The sequence below is a fragment of the Enoplosus armatus genome, chromosome 8 (assembly GCF_043641665.1).
Source record: "Enoplosus armatus isolate fEnoArm2 chromosome 8, fEnoArm2.hap1, whole genome shotgun sequence".
In the NCBI taxonomy this organism is placed as follows: Eukaryota; Metazoa; Chordata; class Actinopteri; order Centrarchiformes; family Enoplosidae; genus Enoplosus; species Enoplosus armatus.
Window position 1 is genome coordinate 3,503,919 of NC_092187.1, and position 27,028 is coordinate 3,530,946.

At 41.7% G+C, this 27,028-nt stretch overlaps 1 protein-coding gene across 1 annotated transcript; it reads right to left on the reverse strand.

The window, feature by feature from the left end:
* Positions 1–912: 912 nt before the first annotated feature.
* Positions 913–26,873, reverse strand: spen (spen family transcriptional repressor). Its single transcript, XM_070909733.1, has 18 exons — positions 26,791–26,873; positions 23,681–24,001; positions 16,494–16,683; positions 16,069–16,340; positions 12,674–12,831; positions 12,266–12,466; positions 12,029–12,180; positions 11,789–11,914; positions 11,561–11,674; positions 11,366–11,479; positions 11,134–11,234; positions 10,286–11,013; positions 8,060–9,718; positions 3,165–3,808; positions 2,665–3,009; positions 2,362–2,556; positions 1,992–2,150; positions 913–1,864 (listed from the first exon to the last, which is right to left on the reverse strand). Exons 1-18 carry the CDS (start codon positions 26,871–26,873, stop codon positions 1,733–1,735), a joined length of 5,694 nt encoding a protein of 1,897 aa, XP_070765834.1. The 3' UTR covers positions 913–1,732.
* Between the last annotated feature and the right edge of the window lie 155 nt (positions 26,874–27,028).

Consider the following 27,028-nt stretch of genomic DNA (forward strand, 5'->3'; position numbering starts at 1 on the left):
TATAAGTGCCTTCAACATAACCATGAGAGTATTCAGCTTGCAGTCATAGAAATATTTACACCACAAAACTGACAAGCATGGTTTTACTTTCAGCATCGGTTTCACGCACCTCATCTCCTGTCTCTTTCAGACTGCTTTGTTTTGTTGCACAAAACAAAAATAAGGACCCTGAAGAAAGACAATTATAAAGGGGAAAAATACACAAGAGCACAGGTTAAGGACATTAGTATTTACAGCTTGGCTCAAGGAGACAGTTAAGGGGTGGGATGGAGACAGATGATCAACACATCCATTAGCGGCATGATGTCAGAAGTTCAAGTCACATTCTTTGCCTCTGTGATTTTACTTTACCTTAAAAGATTTGAAAATAAAGCATGCTATAGCATATCTATCATGAAGTCACGGCTTAAATGACCTCAGGATGCAGTCCTTAATGTATGAGGATGATTTTCAGACAGCAGGGGGCAGTAGAGGACCACATCAGGGAGAAGGAAAACAGGAGTACAAACAGAAATGCAACCCCTACAATACAATGGTTCCTTCAAAATGAGGATACAATTTTCATAATGTAAAAGCACTGTAGTAACAGAGTTGGGTTGATGGACAATACAAAAAAAAGGAGTCAAGTCTGCCCTCTGAGTGGCAAAATACAAAGTCACATATGAAAATAGGTTTTGATCAATTTTTGATTTAGATACATTGCGTGTGTTGAGCGTTTGCAAAAGACGTTTTGGCACAGAATCAATTTAAAAAATATTTTTTTCATGAATATCACTCCTGGATCCTGTATAGATCCTTCCCACCATTCCCCCTCTTGCCCCTGCCCAAAGAAAGAAAGAAAGAAAGAAAGAAAGAAAACATTGAGATTTGATGATCTGTCTTGTAAAATAATTCACTTGGTCTCTCCACATTGCTTCAGTCTTTAAATATTTATAATATTTACAGTTTCGCAATTGTCCACAATACCCTTAGGCTTAAAGAAGATGCAAACAAAAATAAACAAATTAAATATTCTTTATATAGTCCCCTGTTGAGGCATTGAGTGTAAACTGTACAACTCTTAACGTCCCCTCACGAGTTCCTGGGGCAGGGAACACTTCGGGATGGAGAGTTGAGTCCGGAAATGACGTAGAAGTTGGTTGATGGTGAAGGAGCAAAAGCAGTATGATTGATCAGGGGGAAATGATTCTTGATCATTCTCCAGGCAAAGATTTTCTTTCATCTTGCACAAGCATGGTTGATCACGAGAGTAATTCCTTTACATGTATCATTTTATACTCAAATCTGTACAGAGTTCACAATTTTTTCTTAACATAGTGCAATGACTTCTCACATCGTTTGTCTTTTTAAAAAAAATCACAATCACTTTTTTTGAAGGTAAAAAATATCCCATAGGAAGGTCTCAATCCATAGCTTTATGGATGCTATGAATTAGAAAAGGCTATGCACAACACCTCCAAAAATGGCAAAAATGAAATGAGAAATCACAAATGATCTTCAAAAATCCCCGTTCGACCCTTCAGATCCTCTCTGTAAAGGTATAGTTTTTGAAATTCAATGTCATTGAGTGACTTAAGGACTTGGTGAAGTGAAGGAGAAAAGGTGAGTGCATGCTAAATTAGATTTTTCAAAAAGTCAAACTCATAAAAATATGAGGCAATTCCAGTTTACAAAACTGGACGAGTCCAGAAAGGGCTGGTGTTGGCTTTGTTCAGGAAAGAAATGGAGGTAATTAAACAGAGGCAATGACAATCATGAGGTGAGGGGAAATGCTGGAGATGCTGTTGAGAAGATCCGGGGCCAGGCGCGACAGATGGCTCTCCGAGAATTCACACGGCGGGAAAATCTGCACCACATAAGCTGGCTGTGAATCCAAAGATGAAAATAATATGATGAGTGAGGGAATTAAATCTTCCATGATATTTCATTATGAAACACAGGTACATTTTCAAAAGAAAGGTAGAACAGGAAAACTTTGAATAACCACAGACCTGATTAGAGCCAGGGTTGGGCACATTGATGATGCCAGCTGCCTGTTTGGCTTGCAGGTAGGTGATGAAGCCACTTTTCAAGGCTTGGGTTTGACCAAGGACATCTTCTTGGTCTCGACCACAGGGTAGGGCCAGTAGCAAACAGTAGTCATTCTCCACCTGCCAGGAATGGCAAGGCTTTATCATAAATGTAAACATAAAAACAAATCCAAAGAACTAAGATTAATGCATTATTTTTTATATACAACAGTGTTGATCAGGTTATTGGCTAAAATTCACAAATTTGCAATCATTTGATTAGTCTCATTAAATATTTTCACCCAAATTTTAGAACCTGCATTTCAGAGGTAGTAAAAACCAAAATACCCACAGTCATTCTGCGTGCCACACTGTCCAGCTGGGAAGCCTCAAGCCTCATCCTCTGGACAATACGGAGAAGAGGACCTCCCTCTGGGGGCGGCAGGGAGCGCTGGGCCAGTATGGTGTTGCCAGACACAAAGTGCAACTGGACAGCTGCCTGGTCGTTCTTCAGTGCCAACAGGCCTTGCCATACAATAGGATATTTCTGTACAAAAACAAACAAACGTGTTTTTTGAGCATATTTTCCTCTTTGTTATTGACTTGAAAATGTACTTCATGTGTGATAACATTGCTGGTCAATCTGTCTTCCTACCGTCAAAAGCTGCACCATGTCAACAGAACGATGTCCTGAATGTTCCATCTTAGCATCAGGCCGTGGCTGCAGTGAACTTGATGTAGTTACTGCTGGTGGAGGTGTTGGCAGGAAGGGCGGAGGGCCTTTCTGTAGAGATAGCTCTGGCTTGTGAGTAAGAGCCATAGGAGACGTCATGGGAGACTGGTATGAGGGTGAGATTGTATCCCCGGATATTCGGGAAATGTGTGACAGGTCCGTAGAGGTAGCATGGCGAAGATGGGAACTCTCAGGCTTGGAATCATTTCCTCCCCCATGTGACTGAGACATTTTACCCCTGTGAACCAGCTCAGACTCAGGAGGGACCTGGTTAAGAAAATACATACCAAATGAATAGAGATATGCATATTTTGTATGTGAATATGAATATGATCTATGACTTGAAAATGTAATTATACATGCTAGATAATAAAATGCTCAAATATTTGCATAAAATCAATAATAAAAGCATTTCAAGTGACCTGTGAAGATGTAATGCCTTGGTTGGCCAGGCTGTGCCCAGGTGAAGGATGTCCGGTAAACTGGGATGGGAAGCCCCGCATTTCCCGATATACCGGAAAGGAGCCCGCACTTCCTGGATGCATCAGCTGAACTCCATGAGGGTGAGACACCATGACAGGACTAGAAGCATGGACTCCCCTTATTCTACCTTCATTGGAGGGTGGATGTATCAGCTTTCCTTCTAGTGGTTTAAGAGATTCTTTTGAGGAAAGTTCAATGCTCTTCCCCATTATAGGACTCTTTGAAGGTCCAGAGATGTTGCTTGAAGACGTTGTTCCAGTCTCTGAGGTGCGTGACTGTCTTACATCTACAGCAGCCTGCTCTCCCAGTTGCTGGTGCATGAGGATGCGCTGGTGCATGTCTCTGTACTGGTCCATACGTATGCTTGGGTGGAGCCCTCGGTGATCACTGTGAATCATCATTACATCTGATTGGAGCTGGGGCACCGAAGGTCTACTAAGGGCTTGGTTAAAGTGTCTGGGGTCTTCTTCACTTACACTGCTGCCACCACCACCTGATACTGACCCCTGGGGACTTGAATGAGACTGCAGTACCATATCTCGGATTATATTAGGCTGCGGTGTGTTTGAGCGCTGTGGAGGCCCTGGGTGTGTAGAAGACAGGGAGTCACCTCGCCTTCCATAGTTTATCCCAGACATTGGTGGGGTGTTCATCCTGGCTTCATGAGCCATTGACTGAGTAACACTGTGAGGTTGAATTATGACAGAGGACTGTTCTGAGTGTGGGTGATGCATACTAGAATGATAAGTAGACATTGGTGACATGCCATGACTCAGAACGACAGAAGTTCCTCTAGGAGAATTGCTTGGAGGACAGGCTTTGACAAAGGGTGAAGGGGAGTGAACAGCTGTTCGTGGGGACTGGGGTTCTTGCTTTAGGTGTAGAGCTGACCGATCAGTTGGGATGCCAGGGCTGGGACTCATGCGGGTCCCAGATAGTGATGGGTGGTGTGGACTCATAACTGGGCTGAGGTTAGACTGCTGAACAGCTTTGCTAATATCCATCTTTTTTGGTAAAGGTTCTGTCCCCAGTCCTCTCTTGCCATGCTGCTGTATGACAGCTTGGTTGTACATTAAGACTTGAGGAGAACTAACTGGCTGTTGGAACATCTTTACCACGCCTCCCTGGGATGTTGTGTGATATGGAGCTTCAGATTTGTCACAACCAAGACTCTCCTGCTTGGTACTGGAAATTACAGGTTGAGAGTTATAAGACTGGCCTGTCAACAGAACCCCTGTGTGCCCATAAGCTGTAGGAGGTGGGGCTACTTTTGGGGTAGGCGACTGGGATGATGTGATGAGTGGGTCTTGTTTTATCGAAGATTTAGACACAGATTGCTGAAACTCTATATCACCAGCACTGGCTTGAGGAATTTGACTAATTTTGGCTCTCATCCTGTGAGTTCCTTCGGTTTTCTGACCCGAATAACTCAGAACAACAACACCCTCTGATGTATTGACCCTTAGGCCGGGACTGGAGCCTGTACTGTAGGGAGTGGTATCAACAACAGAGCGCCCTCTTGCTCCATCTTCTACTATATCCATGCCATGGTAGCGATTATTCTCATTAGAGTTTGATCTAGATTTTTGCTTGGGAATAGATAGGCCAATGCTTCTGTTGCTTAGGGAAATTCGTGGAGTTTCCTCTGTATCATAAGGCATTGGAATTCGACTTATTACTGAGGTAGCAGGAGAAATAACTGTATGTGGGGTCTTCTCTCCACAGTTCTGTTGGGACTCTGTCAGTGGAAAGGGTTTGTGGTGTATGGGCTGGGGTGGTAAAAGTAGTCTCTCTTCGGGATGTAACTGTCTTGAACCCACTGTATCAGATGGATTTTCATTCTCTGACATCCGTGAAGGATCTGACAGTACAGATGTCACCATAGTGGTAGGTATAGAATTGCTGTTTGATGCAGACACATATTTAGGTTCCATTAGGATTTTTCTTAAGGTACTGGAACTGGGGTCAATATCCGAGGCCTTGGTGTCAGGAGGCAGTGGGGGATTTGTTGAAGGGGTTCCAAGTGCAGTTGATGCTGGTGCAGAAGGAGTTACCACTGTCACGTGGCACGAAGGTGCAACATAGATTCTACTTTCTTCAGTTCTAGGGGGCCAGTCTGGCGAAAGTGGCATTTTGGCAGGTCGCAGCAGGGGTACACTGAACTGGGATACAGGTTGTGGACGGGCAAGAGCAGGGGCAAGTGTAGGGGTAGGTGGCTCTGCTGCTTGGGGATGTTTTTTACAACTGGAGATGTTGCTTGCACCTGAATGAAAGGCAGATTCTTTGGGTACTGGCTGTTCAACTTCAGGCTGTTCCGCCTCTTTGGGCGTGTCTACAGTTATAGCACTTGTAACATCACGCCTACAAGTTGCAACGGCAGTGACCACAGATGCTGCTGCAGTTGCCCCAGCTGAAACAGTAACTGCTTTTGAATTGATGGTTTCTGGGTCTTCTGGGATCGACTCTGGTAATTTGACTGGGGAGGGCTCTGGTTGTGAAACTTCTTCAGCAGTATCCCCTTTCTTGTTAGCTGCACCTTTACGACTTCTCGACTTCTTCTGGGTTTTGGCTCTAACTTTGCCTGTTTTCTTGGGTGTTTCAAGTAGAGGGGTTTCCTCAGCTGCCTTAGCCATTAGCCCCTTTGGGCTGGGTGTCAGAGGACCATCATCTGAGTCCGCTGCAAGAATATTGTTGATCACCATGTTTGTTTCAGGTTCCATAATTTCATTGGAGGAGGAGGGTATCAAGGATTCAGGGGTAGGAATAAGGGCAGTGTAAGTAGGAGGAGCTGTAAAAGTATCTGAATCTGCACATGTTTCTTCAGCTGTAATGGAATCAATAGCAGCTGCAAGTTCAGTTTCGCTGGCAGGATTAGCTCGCTTCTCCTCCTCAACCTCACCTTCTGGCTCTACTATGACAGGAGGTGATATGGTAGGTTGACCTGAAGGTGGTTCCTTATATGGTCGAGGAGGTTGCTCAACTGTAAGTTTAGCAATATTTTCAACTGCCTGCTCTAGTTCCATCTGCCGTGCTAAGAGAGCAGCAGCTGGATCAGCAGGAAGTTCAGGTTCTGATAAGGTATCTTCCTTTTCCTGTGCACCAGTTTCTTTTGATTCTTTTGGACAGCCTATGATCTGTGTTTCCTCATTCTCTTGAACTACTGTCTTGGTTTTTGTAACAGTGGGAGCTTCAAATGACTCAGTCTCATCCTCCTCTGAACGAAGTAAACCTTTTACATCATCAACGCTTACACGGATCTCAAGATTTTTTAAGCTGTGTGATTTATCTTCAGTGACCTGCTTGGTATTTCTTTTCAGCCTTGGTGTTTTCAGTTTAACAATCTTTTCAGGCTGTTGCCTCCTCTCAGAGCAGCTGGTGTCTACCTTTTCAATATCCCCCTCAGTAGATTTCTTTCCACCAGAATCTTTTAAGTCTTTTTCCTTTCTGTGCACTGGTGAGCTTGCATTTTCCACCTTTTCAGATAACTTCCCAAACACTTCAGAATCAGCTTTAGGCTTAAGCTCTGACTCATCATGACTTTCCAGATCAGCTTGTTCAGCTAGCACTGTTGTGCTCCCACACTGTTTGTCTATTTTACCTCCTTTCTTGTTAACTGGAGCAGATGAAGTCAGTTGTGTTTGTTGCACTTTCTGGGTTCGGGGTGAACGCCATCCCTCAGAAGCTTTCACTACCTCTACAATAGTTGAGGTCTCCTTGACCTCTGTTTCTTCTTCCATCATTTTCTGCTGATCCCCCTTAATTGGTGATATATCCTCACCTCGTTTGACACCTCTTTTAGGAGGGCGTCCTCGCCTTGTATTGGTAGATGGAATTTGAACATCTTGCTGAATTGGTTCTTTATCAGCACCACGTTTGCGCATGCACCGTGATGACTCAACCACCTCTTTGCCAGCTTGGTCATCTTCGTGTAGCGTGGCATAGACTGACCTTACATTCCGCCGACGTGTTCTCCCATGGATCAAACTTGACTCAAGGTTTTGCTCAGAATCTGATGCATGAATTGGTGACTTGGATGTGGTTTTAGACTCAAATGATGCTTTTGGTACTTCTGCTCGAGGAGATGAGGCCCTTTTGAGTTTCTCTTTGTCAATCCGTTCACTCTTTCGTGTTGCAGGTTTCTCAGTGGCAACAATTTGGGACGGTTGTGAAGTGCGTAATACCGACAGTTGTTTTGCCCTTTTGCTCTTCGGCTGTCTGCGGTTTGGTAATGGTTTTATTTCAGCCCCTAGCTCTGGCATACACGCCTCACTTTCTGTCTCAGTTTTCAGAGATTCCTCAAAGTGTTCTGTTTCCTGATTTTCTATTTTAGGTTCTGTCTTAATAATTTCAGACTTTTCTTCGATCTTTGGATAGTCCGAGTAAGTGAATTCTGCGGTCTCTCTCTCAAAACCACTTAGAGAACTAGTAGGAGTGGGAGGCTTATCTTCCGTCACAGGTTTATGTTCCACTGCCAAACTATCTACAATTTTCAGTTTGGGTTCAATTAACTCTACTTTTGTTTCCATTTCATTTTCTGGTTCTGGAAGGACAAGTGGGGGGGTTATGGTTAGCTTAGGAGCAACTGGTTTGAAGTCTTCCATAGGAAGAGAATGGGGCGATGGAGATACCTCAAGAACTGCCTCTACTTTTTCTTCTTTGACAAATGACACAGGTTGATCTGAGGATGGAGATAAAAGTTCTTTCTTTTCTGGTGAAGACGTTTCTTTAGGGGAAGGAACAAATGGTGACACCGACGAGGTTAAGGGGGGGCAGGTTGATTTGTCATCGAGCTTCAGAACTGGCTCAGATTCCTTATCAGAGAGCACATTATCACAATTCTGCACTTCATCTCTTTTAATCTCCACCACTATCGAATCATTCTCGGTATCAGGTGGAGGATGGTCCTTGTCCTTTTGTTGTTGAAGCTCCAAAAACCGACTATGGAAAAGAACTATGGGCTCTTGTGGTATGTCACCTATTCCAGATTCAGGCTGTGCCTCAGTAGCACCTGGCTTAGCAAAAGGCCTACCGACTCCAGTTTCTAAATCTTGGTCTTTACGTTCAAGATGCTGCAAACGCCGGGAATCCTGTTCAAAGATTGAGCTGTGCAGGAAGCGAGAGGCAAACAGGTCCTGACGCTCTTGGTCCTGTGGCTTAAGTTCCTCCTTTTTATTATGCAGCTTTTCATCAGAGTCAGTACGAATCTTTTTCTTTTTCATATACCAAGAAGGAATAGGTCGAGGTGCTAGCTCTACCTTGTCCTTATCTGAACAGCTGTGGGAGGTTGGAAAGCGTGATGGAAGAAAGGACCAATTATCTTCCCTTGAGGAATACAGTGTCTTGGCTCTTTCAAGGAGTGCTTTTGTGTCAGGAGTTATAGTTTTATCTAATGCAAAAGAATAAAACTTATTCTTTTCCAAGGAGCCTGAAAGCTTCAGGTCTGTCATCCTCTCGTCACGTTCCCTGAGGATATAAGACAAGGAACTACTGGACTTGGGCGAGATGTGCTTGTTTTCTCCATCATCATCTGAATCAGACTGCACTTCTCCAGGTTCCAAATCCTGGCCAAGGTGTTTGCAAATGCTTTCACGTTTTGCAATATCACTTGGGAATGTCATTTCCATTCTAAGTGAATCAGACTTTATCCGTCTTTCCCAACGTTGCATTAACTCCTCATCACAGCCAAGCAAGTTTGTCTTAAGCTTTGGGAACTCAGTGTCAGAAGACTGAAAATGTGAGGCTGACAGACCCAAACTGTTTTTCAGTGACTCTGTGTGTGAAAATTTATCATCTGTTGTTGGAGAAGATTTTCTTTCCTTGTTTATAACTGACACAGAAATATGTGCAGTTTCATCTTCCTCAGTTGCAGAAAAGTGACCATGTCCCATTGAGGATGTTATACTCTGATAAATGTCATCATTCAACTTTTGGGAACTTGCAAAGTTGCGTTCTCTTTTTGCAGAGACTATTTCAAAGCCAAAATTCTCTAATTTCTTTCGTTTACAGGAAGATAAGTCATCATTGGCTATATCCTGAATTGGTTTTCCAACATCATACATGCTATAATCCTTTTCAAAGTCATGTGTCTCATTACTTGGTGGGTTTTCAAATTTGACTAACTTATCAGGATCGCCAAGCTTGGGTTGGAGCCATGAACTCTGTTCAATTTGTTTTGTGCAAATATTATTCTGGTCAATGTGCACAAAATGTTCGTCTCCATCATCTGAGTCTCTGCACTTCCCTCTCCCATGTTCGTTTTCAGACAAAACCTGTTTCTGTTCTTTTAATTCATCCAAATCAAGGCTGCCATCATCTGACATCTTTGTGAGACTGGAGCTGTTTTCACTTTTTGCACCTTCTAATTCCATTTTAAGGTAGGGAGAGTCTAACTGATCTGTAGAATCTTCAGGCAGCTCCCCTAGTCGTGCCTGTCGCTCCAGAGAAAGGCCTATGGAGTTGCTTTCACAGTCTCGTCCATCTTTAGGACTGTTAACTGAAACCATCCGGACACATTTATCCTTGTGGTGCTCCTTTTTATGCATCCCTTTTATCAAAAGGTTCTTATCCAATTCTGTCTCCTTAGCATTGTTCCATAGTTTATGAAGTCCAGGTCTAACAAGATCCTCCTCACTAGTTCTCTTCTGCCGATCACTTTTTCCAGAGTCTTCAAAACGCCTTTTCCTTGCAGCTAAACGGTCAATATCCACAGAAATACCACTGTCAAATCCCATCTCAGATTTTCCGTGTTTTTTGGATTTGATTTTAGCATCCTTGTCAATAACCTCCACTAAACTGTGAATATTTTTGTCTCTGGGCACTTTTCCATGCTTAGAGATATCACTTTTGGATGATTCTGAGCGGAATGGAGGACTCCTCTGGTCAGCTGAAGGTGATGCCAATCTAGGACTGTCACTCCCACCCCTCTGTATTGGTTTTTCTTGGACAGAATGACCTATCAATTTTCCTTCTTTTTCTTTAACACGTGTTAACTGCACAACACAAGGCAGAAGGTCTAACCTTCCTTTGCTCGAGCCTTCCTTTGGAATTTTACTGTTTTTACTTCGTAGGACAGACTCGGGGCTAACATCTCTTTCAAGTTCAGGTTCCGTCTCACATGCTTGGATAATCGGTGATGCGATTTTGAGCTTCTTAAGCCTCTGTTTCTCACTTTTGTCCTTGTCCCCTCTATCTTTACGTCCAGCCCGCTTCTCCTTTTCAACCAAATTCCCTCTTTCAACTTCAAAGACTCGATCCTTCTCAAGTTTGTCAGTTTTATTATACCTTTCAGTGCGTGCCTTTTCAAGTTTTTCAAATCTGGGTGGAGATATTGAACTGCAGCTACCACTTCTTTCAGAAGATCGGCAACAAATCCGGCGGTCTGAATCACTTGGTATCCTCTCAGAGAGCGAAGGAGATGCAGTAGGGCTAGCAGGACGACGAGAGGCAACGTGAGATGGGCTTTGGCTACGCTCAATGGTCCTCCTCCCATGATCACGTCCACGATCTGTTTCAAAGCGCTCCCTCTCTCTCTCACGTTCCCGTTGCAAATAGCTGTATTTGCGAATGTCCTGCTCATAAGGGTCAGCTCTGTATTCTCGATATTCCCGGGGGTCTTCAAAGTATTGTGGATCATAATAATCTCCCTGATATGGGTCCCATTCAGTGTAGAACTCCCGACTTCTGGCAGGGTATTTACGACGTGGATCTTCGGTATATGTTCCTGGTGTTCGTACATTTTCATAATATTGTCTTTCTGCTTGAAACTCATATTGAGTTCGTCTATCATCCCTGCAAAGAAATAAACCCAAAAAAGCAGACTGTAATTTCATCATACTTCATCAATAATGTTAGGTTTAATATTAGATGGTATTGAGACAATTTTATATATCTTCAGCAAACTACACAAACCTTCTTTCAGAGAGAATGTCATAAAAATCTCGAATATCCTGCCCTGATGCCTGCATTGAACGATAGAAAGCCATCTGACTTTCCTGATTGGCAAAGTCCACCTGAAGAAAAAAAAAATAAGGGTAAGTGCAAATTGCAGTGCAAATACAGTGCAATTTTTACAGCCTGTCAGGCATCGAGTACACACAACAATACAGAGCAAAAATTCAGATTAAAGCTTTGTTTCACTTACCTTGATTTTACTGCCCCCTATCTTCCACCCCTTTGTGTCTTTGACTGCGGCTTGTGCATACTCAATGTTGTTATAAAGGATAAGGGCCATTCCTTTCATTCTGTCAAATACCACCTGCAGAGGACAGAGGAAAATAGGGTTCCAAGGTGCCAAAAAGTAAACAATGGGCAAGGGGGGGAAAATAAACAGACTTACCTTGACAACATGTCCATAGCGGCAGAAATGACGAGTAAGAAACTGCTCAGTGGTGTTTGATGCTAATCCATCCAACCAAACGCATGTTGTTGGCATGCTCTTTCCAAAGCCCAGCTGGAAAAGGAGGGATAAAATGTTAGATTGCAATTACTTTATCAATCTGTGTATGCATGTGAAAAACAAGGATGTGGTGTCAAGGCAAGATTAAATGAACATGATAATTCTCACCTTTAATCTATTGTTACCAAGGTACTCGCCATCCATCTTCTTTATGGCCTTACAGACACTAGCGATGTCGCAGTATTGTAGAAAGGCATACTGTGGGGCTCCATTCACCTTTTTAATGTCAATATCCTTTGGGGACAATGAAAACAGAAATATGCTGTCAGTAAGCATGGTCATCTCAAACTCTGTAGCATGGTAACCTTTGCATACGGCCTGCTTCTCAACTGTTTCACATTAACATACCACTATTTCTCCAAAGCGTTGAAAGATGTTAAGCAGGTCATGGTAAGTGGTGGTCTTCTCCAGGTTTCCAATGAATAATGTCCGTGTGGCCTTTGGATGAAATTCATCTATCCTCTCATCCAAGGGCCGAAACTCGTTCTCACTTTCTGTCTCTGAAAAATAAGTTCTCAGTGGAACCTTGTGCATTTTGCCAATAATCATGTTTTTGCTGCAATACAGTTAAATATCAGAACTTACCAGGGCCATTCCAGGCTGTGACATCAATTTGCATGCCAAAAAAAAGCTTCCCTTTTGATGCCCCGAGTGCTTTCTCTTGGTCCTCTTGCTGGCGAAAAAAGACAAGCCCGTAGCGTTCCTCTGAAGCTCCATGGATTTGCACAGATGTGACCTTTCCATGTTTCTTAAATTCATGGAACAAACCATCCTTCAGGCTCGTATCTGTAGGAAACAGATCAGATGTTTGTAGAAGTTTGAAGTATGTATACTGAAAAAAGTAACACGTTATTAAATAATAAACTATTGATAATGATTTCTAATAAAATATTATTTAAAAATTTAAATATACACAAAAATACAATGCACCACTATTTCTGCATGAAAAAAGGGCTTTGTGCTTGCACACCACAGGAGCACCTTATAACTAACCTGTTGAGCGTACAGGAAGATTTTGGACCTTGATGCCAAAGCTTTTACGCGGTTCATCCTTGTCAAGGGAGGATAAAGGAAGTGCTGAGGGTGCAGGAACAGCAGCAGACTGCACTGAACGTGCCGGGGAGTCATCACTGGAACTACTGCTAGAATCACTGTCGCAAAAGAGGAACATGGAGTAAGATGTTGATGCAGCCCCCATAGTTTAACCTATAACTACCATTTTAGATGTGGTTATTTTGTGTTACTATGACTGCTTGTTGCCTTTGCCTGCCCAAGTAATGCTTAAGAATCTAGTTATTAATATGTCTACTTCAATAAAATAGAGAATTGATATATGTATACAGTAAACAAATTTTAACAAACTTATAGATCTATCAAGTGCTACATGCTATTCACAGATGGGAGAAAACGTGCTAAAAGCTGTATTTCAATGCACAGTCAAGAGCAGCAGTTAAAATGTGATTTCACCGACTCAAACAAGGTGACAAAAAGTGTGTTTGCTCTGTCCAACCGCAGGACAAGAAAGAAGGATTAGATTACATATCGTATTGAACAGGCAATATTATGCACACATTTCAGATGCGATATATAGTGCTACATTTGCATAAAAGCTCATGCAATGCACTGTGAATGTGTCTTTCTCCTCTTTAAAAACAGCAATGTCTCTCAGCTGAAGAGGAGAAAAACACCTCCTCTCTCCCCCATTCATATTCACATGGTGCATCTGGTTATCAGTATTAAAAGATGGATTTGCGCGTCAGCGACAAATTCATGGCTGCCTCGTGCACCTTTTTTCTCAAACCATTCCCATGCCTGTCTCAGCTTTCTAGGTCCTCTGCTGTTTGTTTCCTTCTCACTTTCTCCTCCTGTGCTCAGACACTCCCGGAAGTGCTGCTGACGGAGCCTGGCCTGTGGGAGTGGGCAGGCAGCCAGCACTGGCCAGAAATTTCCAGTTCCAACTGGATCTCACGGAGGGGGGGAGCCATTACCCATACACAGAGGTAGGCAGTGAGAAAAATACACCAGCCGTCTCCTGAAATTTCCCCCCATAGCACTACCTTGTCAAACCCACATGTGTCGCTACATGTCGTTCAGAGCTGTGGACTCCGCTGTGTCCAAAGGTGATGCAGTTAACCAAAAAATGTACAACTGCAGAGGGGTGAGGTGAATTTATGTCGTCGAGTAAATCCCATGCTTATGTTTTTAAAACTGCAGACATCACTTGAATTTGATTATCCTAACCTTTTGTTATGTATGTACAGTTACTACTCAAGAACAACTGATACAAAGCAATACAGACACAAGAAGTCGGACACAAATATCATTACAACAGATGTAGCAACATTTAGCAGGGCACAAAAACAGCTCAATTAGCATATCAAATTCAAAACAGAGCTGAGACCAGATTCACTGGCACAACAAAACTAACAGCCACTGTTTGTGATGACGGACATTTAGTTGTAACACAATCACAGCATGCCAGGCAAACATCTTAATTACATATATCCAGTGCCATTATGGTATTAGTTATGTCACTTGTATGCAAATCAGTGTACCAAAGTTAGGGTTGGGGTGGGTACCTCAGAGATGACATTTCTTGGACAAGAGACAAAGTGTTGTATTTTGTCAAATGTATTTTATGACGGTAATGTTGTTTTGTAAACTTAGTATCTATGGTGATATACACGTCACAAGACAATCAATGGATTGTATATAAGGACACCACAAAACAACCTCAGACACCACCCTGATGAAGGCAAGATAGCTGAAAATGTTTGGTGAATTAAGCATGGTGTACTGGAGAAGAGTTTTAATTTGGCAAGAAGCATAGTGGATCTTAACTTAATGCAAAATTAATGCAATGCAAAAAAAAACAAATGCAAAAAACAGCTGTAAAAACTAAATTCAGATCAAATCTTAATAACACCAAAAGTGTGTCATTACAGCAGTCCCATACAACAAAGGTAATTTTCCAGGCTTTGACTCCAACCAGCAATTCATGTACTCAGCCAACACTCAGATTTGTCATTCGAGAAATTCACTAAGGATCATACAAAAATGGGCAAAGTAGAAACACTGCTTCAAAAGGTTTACACATTACAACTTGTGTTATACTACTGCATTTGAAATGACAGTGCTGCTGAAAATCCATATAATAGACCTTGTAAGTAATGTCATTTTTCAAGGTGGCACCCTTGCCCATATATGGATTGCTATAAAATTCTTTAAATCCTCAAGATTTATGTAGTGGGGATCAAAGACAGGGTGCACATACAGTAATCTTCCCTGTAATGGTGTGTCTTTACAATATTTTTTTAACATGCAGATGCTTGCATACAAGTTGTGTCCCTGTTGGGTGGAGCATGGAGTATATTCAAATGTTGAAAACAGAAAAAAACAAGCCTGTTGTTGTGGCAGTTGCAATGAAAATGAAGGTTGGCCATAATGCTGAGTATGTTGGTTCTTTTATAACTACTACTACTTTTTTGACTACTACCACAAACATTAAGTATTAAAAGTCTATTCCATTAAATGTTTTGATCATCCTTGACTAAAAAGATGATACATCTGCTGAAGAAACAGACACACTGACACGGTATCAGGAGATATCCTGAAACAGTTAATATTATAAACCACAGCTTTTGCATTGAGGGATGTTGAGCAACAAGGTGTTCTTGATAGGAGTTCCCACTAACCAGTGATGGAAATGAAATGCTCACGCAAGTCTTAGCTTGTTGGCAAAACTGTAGTTTTGACTTAAAAAACAGTTGCAGAATTCAATAGTGGCAGAACAGCTGATACAGATATATGTTGGGGAGATGTCATTATATTTTAAAAAGACAGCATTATACACGGATTATTACAGGAACATATTGTGAAAACTAATGTCCCCATATAGAAATTGATTTATTCAGCCACACTTGGTCTATGATTTGTTCCATTGTGGGTTTTGCTGAGTGGTACAAAATGTATACCAGTAACATTGTTTACCCGGTTTTCCTGTTTTGCTAAATCTTGACTGGACCACATGAACATGTTTTTGGTAAATCTGAGGAAAACTGTATTAAAATCGTCTCAGAAATGTTATTCAAATGATCAAAAGTAAATGTTCCATCCTGCTACCACTGCTGTGGACTCAGGTAAGCAGCAGAAAATGATAGATAAATGGCATTATTAATCTTCTGAATTGGTCCAATGAACTTAAACATGTACTGTTTAATTTGGTGAAATAAATGTTGCTATCATTTGAAGCAGCATTGAGTGTGCAGATTTTGTTCTTAAAAAACTCTGTACTCTGCCCAGCGCCTGTTTAAGACACCGGTACACAGAGGTAAACAACAGGAATGCACATGGGTAGAAATCTTCACTGCCAGATCAGCTTCACTCACCTGCCACTCGTACTGCTGCTGGTACTGCTGACTGAATCTGAACTGGAGGAGCGGCTGCGAGAGCCTGACCCACTGTGGGAGCGTGGAGGACGGGTAGCCTGACTCGCCAGTCTCTGAGGAGAGGGATTTCGCGAATGTGTTGAGTGTGGAGACCGGCTACGACTGTGGCGGTACGACCTCTCCCCGCGTCGACCCCTGTCCTCCCGGTAAAGGTCCCTGTGAACCACACTGGCCAAAGTAAAGGGTTCCCTGGCACGAGACTCATAGCGAGGCTCTGGTGTCTCAAAGCGACAAGGGCTCCTGCTGTGAGAGCGGTAGAAGCCGACCCCGCTGGATGTAGATCCTCCGCTTCCTCCCGTCGTGGCCCCTGCTGATCCACCTGTTCCTGTGTTGCCAGCAACAGCACTGACGATAGTTCCACTGACTCCTGACGACACCGTTGTACCACTTCCACTAGAGGTGCCAGACCCACTCCCAGCTGTGCTTAGAGTCCTCTCTCTTGCATCACGGTAATAGTCTGTTTCATAGTGCCGCTGCCGTTCAAAACTGCTACCAGGACGCTCGTGATGTCCGTAGGCACTGTGATCGTACGCCCGATCCCGACTTTCAGCCGTCCTAACAAACAGGAAGAGAGAACAACATCACATTACAGTTGCATTTAAGAAAGCTACTAGCATCATACTGTGGACAAACAAAATTATCAGGTGTCTCTGGTGGGTTGTCTTTAATTGGACACATGGGAAGACGGGGCACTAAAGTGTTTTGAGAAGGGTAGTTTTTTTAAGCACCTAAAAAGCGAATTCTTTTCTGGCCTATAGACTAAACTATAAGGGGGTTTAAATGATCCGTCTTTCATTTCTATCAACGTGGAGGAGTTAACACAAGCTTTAAGCTTATTGTGTTTAAAACTGCCTTTCTTTTTGAAGGCAGATGTGTTTCTATCTAATGGTTTTCCAGTTCAAGCATCAAAGAGATACATAACTAGTGTACCCTACTGTAAAATGCAACACACTGTATTGAAAATACAATCAACATAGGACACTCAGAAGAGAGTTTTAGCAAAAGGCATGCATTCAGTGTTCAACAGAACAGAAATCTGCTTCTTGTTTCAAAGATTAATTGCAGGATAACATACTTGCACGAGTATTACTTATAATAAAAAAGAATTTTATGAGATTCATTCCTTTATAGATTGTCAAGTCATTCTGGTCTTGTAACATCTAGCGACTTTAACAAAAGCCACTTTTTGAGGCGTTTTATCATTTATCTGAGAGGCTTTGTTGAAGGTTTTTGGAGGTTACTTATGACAAGTCTTTTGTTTATAATGTTACACAATTTGACACCGCTTGTTCTCCTGAAAAAAAAAAGCATCAAAGCATCTATTCAGAAGATGCGCATTAGAAACGGTGCTAATAAGGACATTCTGTTCAGACCTGAACATCCTCTTACTGAATAAAGCAATCAGAATTTAATTTGGTAATACGACTGCTGTGTCATTACAGCAGTCATATTACCCAACTCCCCATAATGAGCGGGACAGGACAGCAATTACCACTGTTTGAATTCAGATCAAATTATAATCAGCAAATTAGCCATGATGTTCCAACACGGGGCGGAATATGGTTTAATATAACTACAGTTACAAACCCTCATTATATTGCTTCTTTAAATAAGGCTATGTTTTATTATTATTTGTCCAGTTCAAACAAGAGGATGGAAAAGTATTCAAGATTCAATATTTTTATGACAAACAAACCTCAACTGTCAAAATGGTACTAATTTGCAGTACTAATGTGAAATAAATATATCTTTATAATTTACTGCAAAATCATACAGTGTCTGGTACCTGTACCATTGTATCAATATGTACGTAAACTCTTTAAAAAAGTTCCTTCCAGTCCTATAAGAATACTATATTCCAGACATGTTTTTGCTATGAGACTTGAAGTTAAAACTGAAAAGAATAAATTACTAATATAAATATGCCTCTATAATCATAGAAATCAAAGCTTTCTAGCTGGAAATCCTTAGTGTTCAGACCAGAAATTAATATGGTTGCGAAAACCAACCAATATGCACAGAGTCTTGTTGAACTACTGTTGTAATCCTCGCATCTCATCCTCATCTAACTGCAACATGCTTGGTTCGAGCCTGGGCAGGGACAAAAGTCCCTGGTTCTTGGAACCTTTTCAGACCCTCACTACCTCCTTCTGCCATCCCCAATATTTCCTGTCCACTTTCAACTATCCAATAAAGGCAACTGTCTCAAAGAAAGAGAGCGTCACATAACTAGAACCTAAGTTTCAACAAAACGATATGCTCAGATATTCCAACCACTTTGCTAGATAGAATTGACACATTTCCCTTGATAACAATTGATCGGGGCATCCAGATCCTCTGGATCTGTGATTGATTTGGACCATCAGAGATGTTTTGATCACATCTGTGTAAAGATGTGTCCATCCCAATTTTGCTGGCTTGCTGGCTTACATGCTCCTAAACTGTCTACACCGACGAATAACTGTAAGTACAAATCAAAGACATTTGCAACATGGAGAAACTTCTGAAACTGTTCATCTCATTAAAGACAAGTTAGCAGCAGCCTTTGATCAGTATTTTCTTAATAACAGTGAAATTGTTTTAATGATTAAGCAAATGTTTGTAATTGGTTCCTTTATCGACACATTGCACATTTTATAGGCTTCCTTTTGTACTGTTTTCAGTTGAATGATTTTCATTCTTTCTTGCGCTTCACGATGCTGAAAGATCTGCAGTGTAGTGTTTCCATCAAAATTGTTCTCTTAGTTGTTTTGGATGATGTAGGAAATTGTAAACTAGTTGATAAGGAAACGGGTCCTCGCACAAAAGAACAGCTAAAAGCATTTTGCTATTTTTCAGTGAATTTCCAAAATATGGTCTAGGGGTGATTCAAAGTAAACATCTAAGGACCCAGATACTGTATGTGAATCTCCACAGCCTAAACTGAAATGAGGTGCCTGCATCTCAGTCGGAGCTAACGTGGGTTAGACGAGGTGCTAACAGGAGGCTGCTGCCATTTCTCTGGAGATATATGACACGAGTGTCTTCTTCTGCATCACTGATGCCCTGTGATGGCTGCAAAGGCATTTTGGTAAATGATCCATAAGATGAGTGTCTTAAAATGCCCAACCTGACCTTTACACCTGACAAAAATGTGTTCTGCATATCCACACTCACATTTTATTGCCATACTTTAGGAGGACTTTGATAGACTGCATTCATCCCCTAAGCTTAACCCTCTCTACTAAATAATAAAACCTTTAACACTTTCCCCAACCAAAAAGTTTAAGTTTATCACTTGCAAGGATGTATAATTTAGTTTTGGTTTTTAACTGAGCAAAAATTAAAGTCATCACCAAATGACAATTACTGACTGGATGTAAGAGTTTGCAGTGATTTGATGCCAAGTGGAAATATTCATCAGTGTAAAACATTTGACATAAATGTAACCTATGGACTTATTTGGAGTCATAAATGGAAGTCTTTCATTAAGTCTTTTGCCACAAGAACAAAAGGCTGCATGGGCTGCACATAGTCTCCTAGATGTTATAGATACATTGGTTTAGGAGACTAGCACTATGTCTTTATGTCACTGCACTATACATAAAGTACAGCAGGTCAGGGGCAAATTCTGTTTCGGCTTATTTGATTTAATCATCTATGTGCTGGATTCATGAATAACATCTATGGCATAACGACGTCTGCTGTGAAAGTGATGGATTACCTTGACCCCTAGATGCTCTCGAAAATGCTAATTTGGTGGCACAGGCTCACTGCTCAATAGATAGCCTTCAATTTCACTTCAATTTCACTTTACACCAAACAGCCTCTACATTATTCATGGAGCTTAAAAATAATTCAGTTAGACTTTTTTTTGGCAAAATTTCCATCAGTGTTTGATTATTAGTCTGCTCTGGTGCATGCTAAGCACTTCAACTGTTTTACGATTACGTGAACAGCATAATTATAAGGATGCGTTCCATCAGCATGCTAAAAAGGCATCTTATGTGGAGGCTCAGTCATGTGGGAGCAATACATGCAAAAGCAATTTAATTGAAATTTCAAAAACTATCATAAGTAGTTTATTGTTAAATATTCTTCTGCCATGCAAACTAACAGTTAAACTGTCGTTGCAGGCTAAAGCACAAACCATGGAACTGGGGTTGGGCGACATGAATAAAATCACTTTATGTCATTTTATATTATGATGTGGATATATATTGTGATTTAGTCCATTTTCTGGAAACTCAAGTGAAAAACAGTTTATAAATAAAATAACCAAATTTGAGTGTCTGTTTTTGGTTAAACCAGTGAATTAAATAGTGGACAAATCAAGGTAATCTATCAAACTGAAATCCTGTTAACCAATACTGCCATGAATCAGTCCTGCTCATTGATTTGCAACATTGCCTACAACAGTCTAATACAAACAGAAATTAAAAAAGGCATAGACACCACAGTATTGACTGTTTCTACCATCTCACTGCAGTTATCGTTTTATTGACCAGCCCTACATGGAGACGTTTAAATCCAGTCAGGGACTTTGGATGGATGTAATCTCTCTACCTGCATATTTCCCCTCAATTACTGAAGTCAACTATCTAATAAGAGTGAAATGCTACAAAAATCATCTTAAAATGTATTACATTTCTCAGGAATTTAAGCTCAAGAATCAAATTTTGAGTCTGCACCCTGTGACAGGTTATACAGTATTCATTTTCGACTATTGTCCCATAAAAAAGGAAGCCGAGGACATTTTAAAACTGCAACTGCAAGGCAGGAACAAAATATACCTGGAACTCATAATTATTTTCATTATTGATGAATCTGCAGTTTTTTGTTTTAATTAATCAATCAATCATTTAGTCTATAAAATGCTTTTGTCGCCGCTTTTTTCCCCACAGCCCAAGGTCACATTTTAAATTGTGCTGTGTCCAACCAACAGTCCAAACTTCAAAGATGTTTAACTTAAAAATGACATACAACCGAAAAAAGCAGAAAATACTTGGTATTCTTGCTCGATAAAAGTTCGATTAATTAATCATTAACTTGATTAATTTTCTGTTATTGATTAATCAACTCATCGTTTTAACAGTAAAAGATACAGACATATGCAAATCCTAAACTCTGACCTTGACCAAGCTTGAACTAGAAGCAATCTCAGATGTTAATTATTTAATTCTGTCTAACTGGAGTTTCAGACATTAGGACATGCAGACTAATATATTTATATATTTTTTTTATCTTTGACACTGTATCCTTTAATCCTTATTGTTTTTCCTAATCCTTATTTTTTTACTCCTATTCTAATTATTATCATCGCAGTATGCCGCCCCCGCTTTTCACTGCACATATTGCAAATATGAGTATGTGACAAATCTTTGAGTCTCTGAATAATTTGCATCAAGATTCCACAGCCTGATCCGTGTGTTATATCAAGACAGTGTTGTAAATTAAAAGGGGACGTCTGTTTTACTTTCACTATCACTCATGAATAACAGCTGCAATATGGATCTATTCATCATAAGGAGAACAGGGGACAAGAACTGAAGGTGGGGTCAGGTGAGAGGGAGAGAAAGGAAAACAATACAAGGTAAGGTGCAAAATTCTGCATATAGACACACAGGCAGTAATAACAGTCTATGTTCCAGCTACTTCGGTTAGTGGGGAAAAATGGAGAGAGACAGGGGTTCAAACTAGGGGGTTAGAGAGGACAGCTAAAATACACAGGGCAGGACATACCAACCTTTTGAGAGAGTGGTAACTTGACCTATAATTCCAAATACAATCTAGGGAGATAGAACTTTATGAGCAGAAAAAATGGGCAAAAATGTTGAGTGGAGGGGGAAAAACTGAAGCAAAATTGTTCACATTAGAAAATGTAATCCTCATCTTCAGGGTAGGGGACCTCATGTAATTAGATGAGCTGGAGTGTCCGTTTTAATTAAAATGATGAAAACAAACTTTGCCTTGTACGGATCCAGGATACGATGTTTTGTATACTTGAAAATGTCGATTTGAGTCCATATATCCATCCAAGCATATGGGGGGGAAAACATCAGCGTTGCAGTTGAGTCCAGTAAATACATGAAATCCAGGAGTCTGTCTTCAGTAAGTACTGAACCGCTGATTCCCCAACAGCGATGATGGAAAAAGTAAGTCTTGCATCTTCATTTGTGAAGTCCTGCACAGTCCACTTTGGTAACACTGTGCACAAGTAGTCAAATTCCTTTGACAGAGGGACGGAAATCTGGCCATGACAGGTGGCGAATAAAGAACATGTCTCTTAATGGTAATCCAGAGTCTTGTTTATAGCAGCATTGTATTCATTCCCAGGGTGGAGAACATTCATAACAGTTTTGAAGCTGGATGGATGTTCATGTCTGTTGTCTATTTCCTTTACAAGCAGAAGAGGCTGCATGCAAACCGGAGTCAATGAGAAATGCAGTTCATTGATGCAACTTCTGATTCTGCATGTGATTGTATCCAAGGTTTAGTTATAGTTCCACGTTCAGGAAAGGAGCAGGTAATCCACAGACATGAGGTAGGTTATCTCCAACGGCAACTTTCCAGTCTCACTTTCCAGCTTTCTTCTTCGAATTGTACGATCCAAACATAGTCCATGTTGGTCCTCATTAAATCTGCGAGTCTCAGTCGTTGAAAAGTAAAAATAATCTCCACAAAAATAGGGTAGGAAAAAAAAAGAAGTAATTTGCTCACTTTGTTGTCTCTACTGAGTTGGATCACCAGTAGAGGTCTCCCAGCACTCAAATTGTAATGCCCTGATTTTAGATATAATCCAAAATAAAACAACAAAAAAAACAAAAAAAAAAACAAAAGAACCAAGAAATCAACCCATACCTTTAGCATGATAGCATATCCTTAAGGTGGCCAGTATTAATCCAACAGAGGGGAATAAATATCCTGTGCAGGTTATCCACATGACTCCAGCCCGCGAGAGAAGTGAACACCTCCACCAAATTAGACTAATCCAAACAATGGTGTCTTATACATATAATGTGTGCTCTTGGTTGTTTGGTTACATGAGGAAAAAAGGGTGACATTAATCCACCGAGCAGGGCACGTAACTCCAGATTAAGGGAATCCCAGGAATGGCCGCTGGACCACTCTCTCTTTTTCTCTCTCTCTCTCTCCCTCTCTCTCTCTCTCTCTCCAGCAATCTCCAATAATCCTGGGAAATTTTTACGATATCCAATCTTTGCCCCCGCATTCTCCGCAAATGATATATCCACCTCACAGAGATGTTTAAACGCACAAAGAAATCCCCAACAGCTTTTTCAACTATTGACTATTCTTTTCAGTAATAAATACACAAACATGCTCTCACTACCGGAATATCTCGTTGTCTACCTGCAAGTATGAGTCCAAGAGCTCTGGCCATGCTCACAGGACTTTAGAGGGGATCCCTATGAGATTTAATTCTTGAGCATGACCCCCCCCCCCCCCCCCCCCCAAACAAGTAAATGAATAGATGGTGGGAAGATGCTTGGAGGTAAGGTGTTTACCAGAAACCACGGTTCCCCCTGCCTTCAGAGAAACTTTGTCCACTTACCCGTCTAGTCTGCGTTCATAGCGTCCATCTCTGCTGTGGAGCGACGTGGGGGGACCATACACGGCCCCCCCTGCCGCCCTTGTGAACCCTGATACATCTCGGCCACGAGAGCTTAAGGACAGACTATCGTCCAGCCCCCTCGCAGCACTAGGAATTGTGCCTGGTTCATTGTAATCAGTGCGCAGGTCTCTGTCCCCCATCTTGTTGATAGCATTATGAGCCTTCTGAGCACTTTTAATGTCCACAAAATCCACAAAGGCTGCGACTCCACCTTCTGAACCCCGCTTGGGCAGGACCTTGACACTCTCCACGCGTCCATATCTAAAAAGAAAACAATAGAAAAACAAGGTGATCACATTTTGAACTGCAATTATGTTGCATCAGTATTAATGAATTTCCAAACAGGGTGTTCAGTTTGAATTCTTAGTAAAAAATAATACAATTTCCCAAATGATGACGCCTTTTATCAAATTGCATAGAGATGTATCAGTGTGTGTGTGTGTGTGTGTGTGTGTGTGTGTGTCTGAGGAGGGGTGGGAGGTATGGTGTCTTTGCTACTCTTATTTTCGGCTCTGTGGTACTTTCTTAGAAGGCAACAGTAACCCAGCAACTGGACTGCACGTCGCATGTTAATAAATGCATATGTTTTCTAACATTAGCATGTTTTCTAGGAGGAAGGTGCTCTCATAAGCTTTTAACTACTAGAAAGCACACAGATGAGGTCTGGGCAGCATATAAAGAGACGTGACATTTCCTGATTCGCTGCCTGTTTTGTTTGTTTTTAATCAAAATGCATTATGCATGTTTACATGGCTCCTTCTGTTTTAGTATAAGCAAAGTACCTTTAGGGCAATTTTACATATAACATCATCCCCTCTTTTTCCCTCAATTTAAAAAATAACTGCTCAAGATATAATAGAGTTTTAATAGATGTATATGGGGGAAGCATTCCATCGTTTCCTTAATAAGCCTGTAAATACCTCGTTAAGTGATGGTTGAATTGACTGATGGGAAGTCTATTACACACATTTTACAAGCCCAGTCTGGGATTACAAAGCCTGCTATCATCTTTGCGCGTTGAGCCCCCCCCCCCCGAAGAATCTTTCGGGAGGGTGTTTTCGCTGTCCGACAGAGACAGTAGGGTGCCCATAAATTTATTGGCATGCCAGTTCCCAACATTGAACAGCCTCCGACGCCATTTTAGAAAAGCTGTTCACACTGCTTACTCATTCTGCCGTCCCCCATCTTCAATGACTTCTATCACACATTGGGCTGTCATGCACCTGCATACTCTGACTACCTCTGGGTTAACGCCGGAGCTGAGGCAGCACGCTGAAAGAGAGGACTCGCCGACACAGTTTCCCCTCCGCTATTGCAATAACATGCTGCCAGTCACCATCCCCCAAACATAACGTTACGCACATCATAGCACAGGCTAATGTAAATAAAACGGCATATAGGTAGCCCATTATTGTGCGTTCTACCAGGCTGCATGAATCAGACGCGAACCATATTTGTAGTTCACTCGCAGCACGAGTCTACCGTAAATAACACGACCAAGAGAGATTAATATCCTCAGTTTGTATATTTTGGACAGTCGTATGTGGGGAGTATGCTGTGGGACAAATGTGCAGCTCGGTTATAATTTTGTAACAGACATGTATGATTTATGTTGGTAATTGAGCAGCTTTCGTCCGATATGGCGACGCCTACACAGTAAAGACGGCAACGTAGCTCTTATAGGTAGACGATGGTGTTTTTCAGCAGTCTGGTCTCCAGCACATATGGACGGAGAGGCGGGCTGCTATTTCCTTGACAGCCGAGAAGAGAGAAGCGAGAGCGCGCAGACAACCGTGAGAGCCACACACACACACACACACACACACACACAAATAAAAAAAAATCGTATTTACATTTTTTTTTCTCCGTCCAAGAAAGACAACAAAGAGCTAAAATCAGATAAACGTGTGCATGGGTTTGGTCTGCTCCAATAGCCCAAACAAAACAAAAAAGCTCAAATGGAGCTCAAATAGAATATGGTATTTAAAATGTCGATATGTTGTCTGATTTTTCATTAAATGAGATCGCTCTGCAGGCTGTGCAAGACAGCACGGGGGGGGGGGGGGGGGCGCAACGCGGTAAAAATGAAGCAAAAATAACCTTTTCTGTGTTCATGCGCGCACAAAGTAAACACCAGAAGCCCACGACAGCGTTACAATGTTGCACATCACAGAGCACCCTGTTCAATCACAGCCACCTCGGAACAATGTTGCAGCGTGGATGGCGGCGTGATGTCGCGTCACCTTTTAGGTTTCACTGACTTGGTGGTAGATTTAGGGGGGTAAAAAAAATCCGGTTCTTGCAACAAGCCACACTGCACTCTTGTAAATATAGATAGCCCACATAGTATGCTAATGTGTGTGCACAGGTCTAGTTGGAAGCGGTGACCTGAGAAACTCACGGAGAGTCAAGTGAGACACCGGGTCCCTGACTTTCTCAGGCACCAGAGAGCACACGGCAATAGACCTCGCAGTGTCTGCCAGAGATGCAGACTGTTAAATGCACAGCTTGTAAGGCTACAATGCTAGCAGCTCGCCAGGTAGGCTGAAGTTTGTTTACACTGACAATATGCTGTTGGCGTGTACGCCAGGCCTATTTAAAAAAAAACAAAAAAAAAGGTGTTTTCTTTACGGTCACCGGGTGGAAAGGTGGGCTTCTGAAAAGTCGAATGGTTACCTGGTGGGAATGTACAGCCACGCAACACGAAAGGACAAGCGAAGTTATCACCTAGCTTACAAGTTAGTAACCGTGTCGAAATGGCAAAACCATATGTCCGCTGACTGGGTGGTTGACGCGTGCTAGCCATTTTATTCTATTTTTTTTTTTTTTAATCTCAGCTGAAATGCAGCACACTGTTGTTGCTTATGGAGAGCTGACAGCACAGTTGCCAAATGGGACTTTGCTACAGGGGAACCTCCTGCTTCATCCCGACTTCACTAAAATGTGACACAACAGAGAGGAGATGCTGGCCGTGCACTCGTCGCCACACTACAAAACGCACACACACACACACACACACACACACATCGCTCATTAGTGTTCCCACTCACCGCTTGAAGTGCTCAATGATTTTCTCTTCTCGCACATTTTCGGGTAAATTTCCCACCCATAAATGTCTGGTTTCCCGGACCATACTGTGTGCTCCTGCTCCCCTATCATACAGATGAGTTTGCTATGTCAGTTTCCTCCCGTGCAAAATATAAAAGGTTTGCAAAATAACCGCCGGACAAGAAAAAAAATACTCGGCGAAAAATCATTGACTGGTCGTTGTGACCCAATGTAAACCCT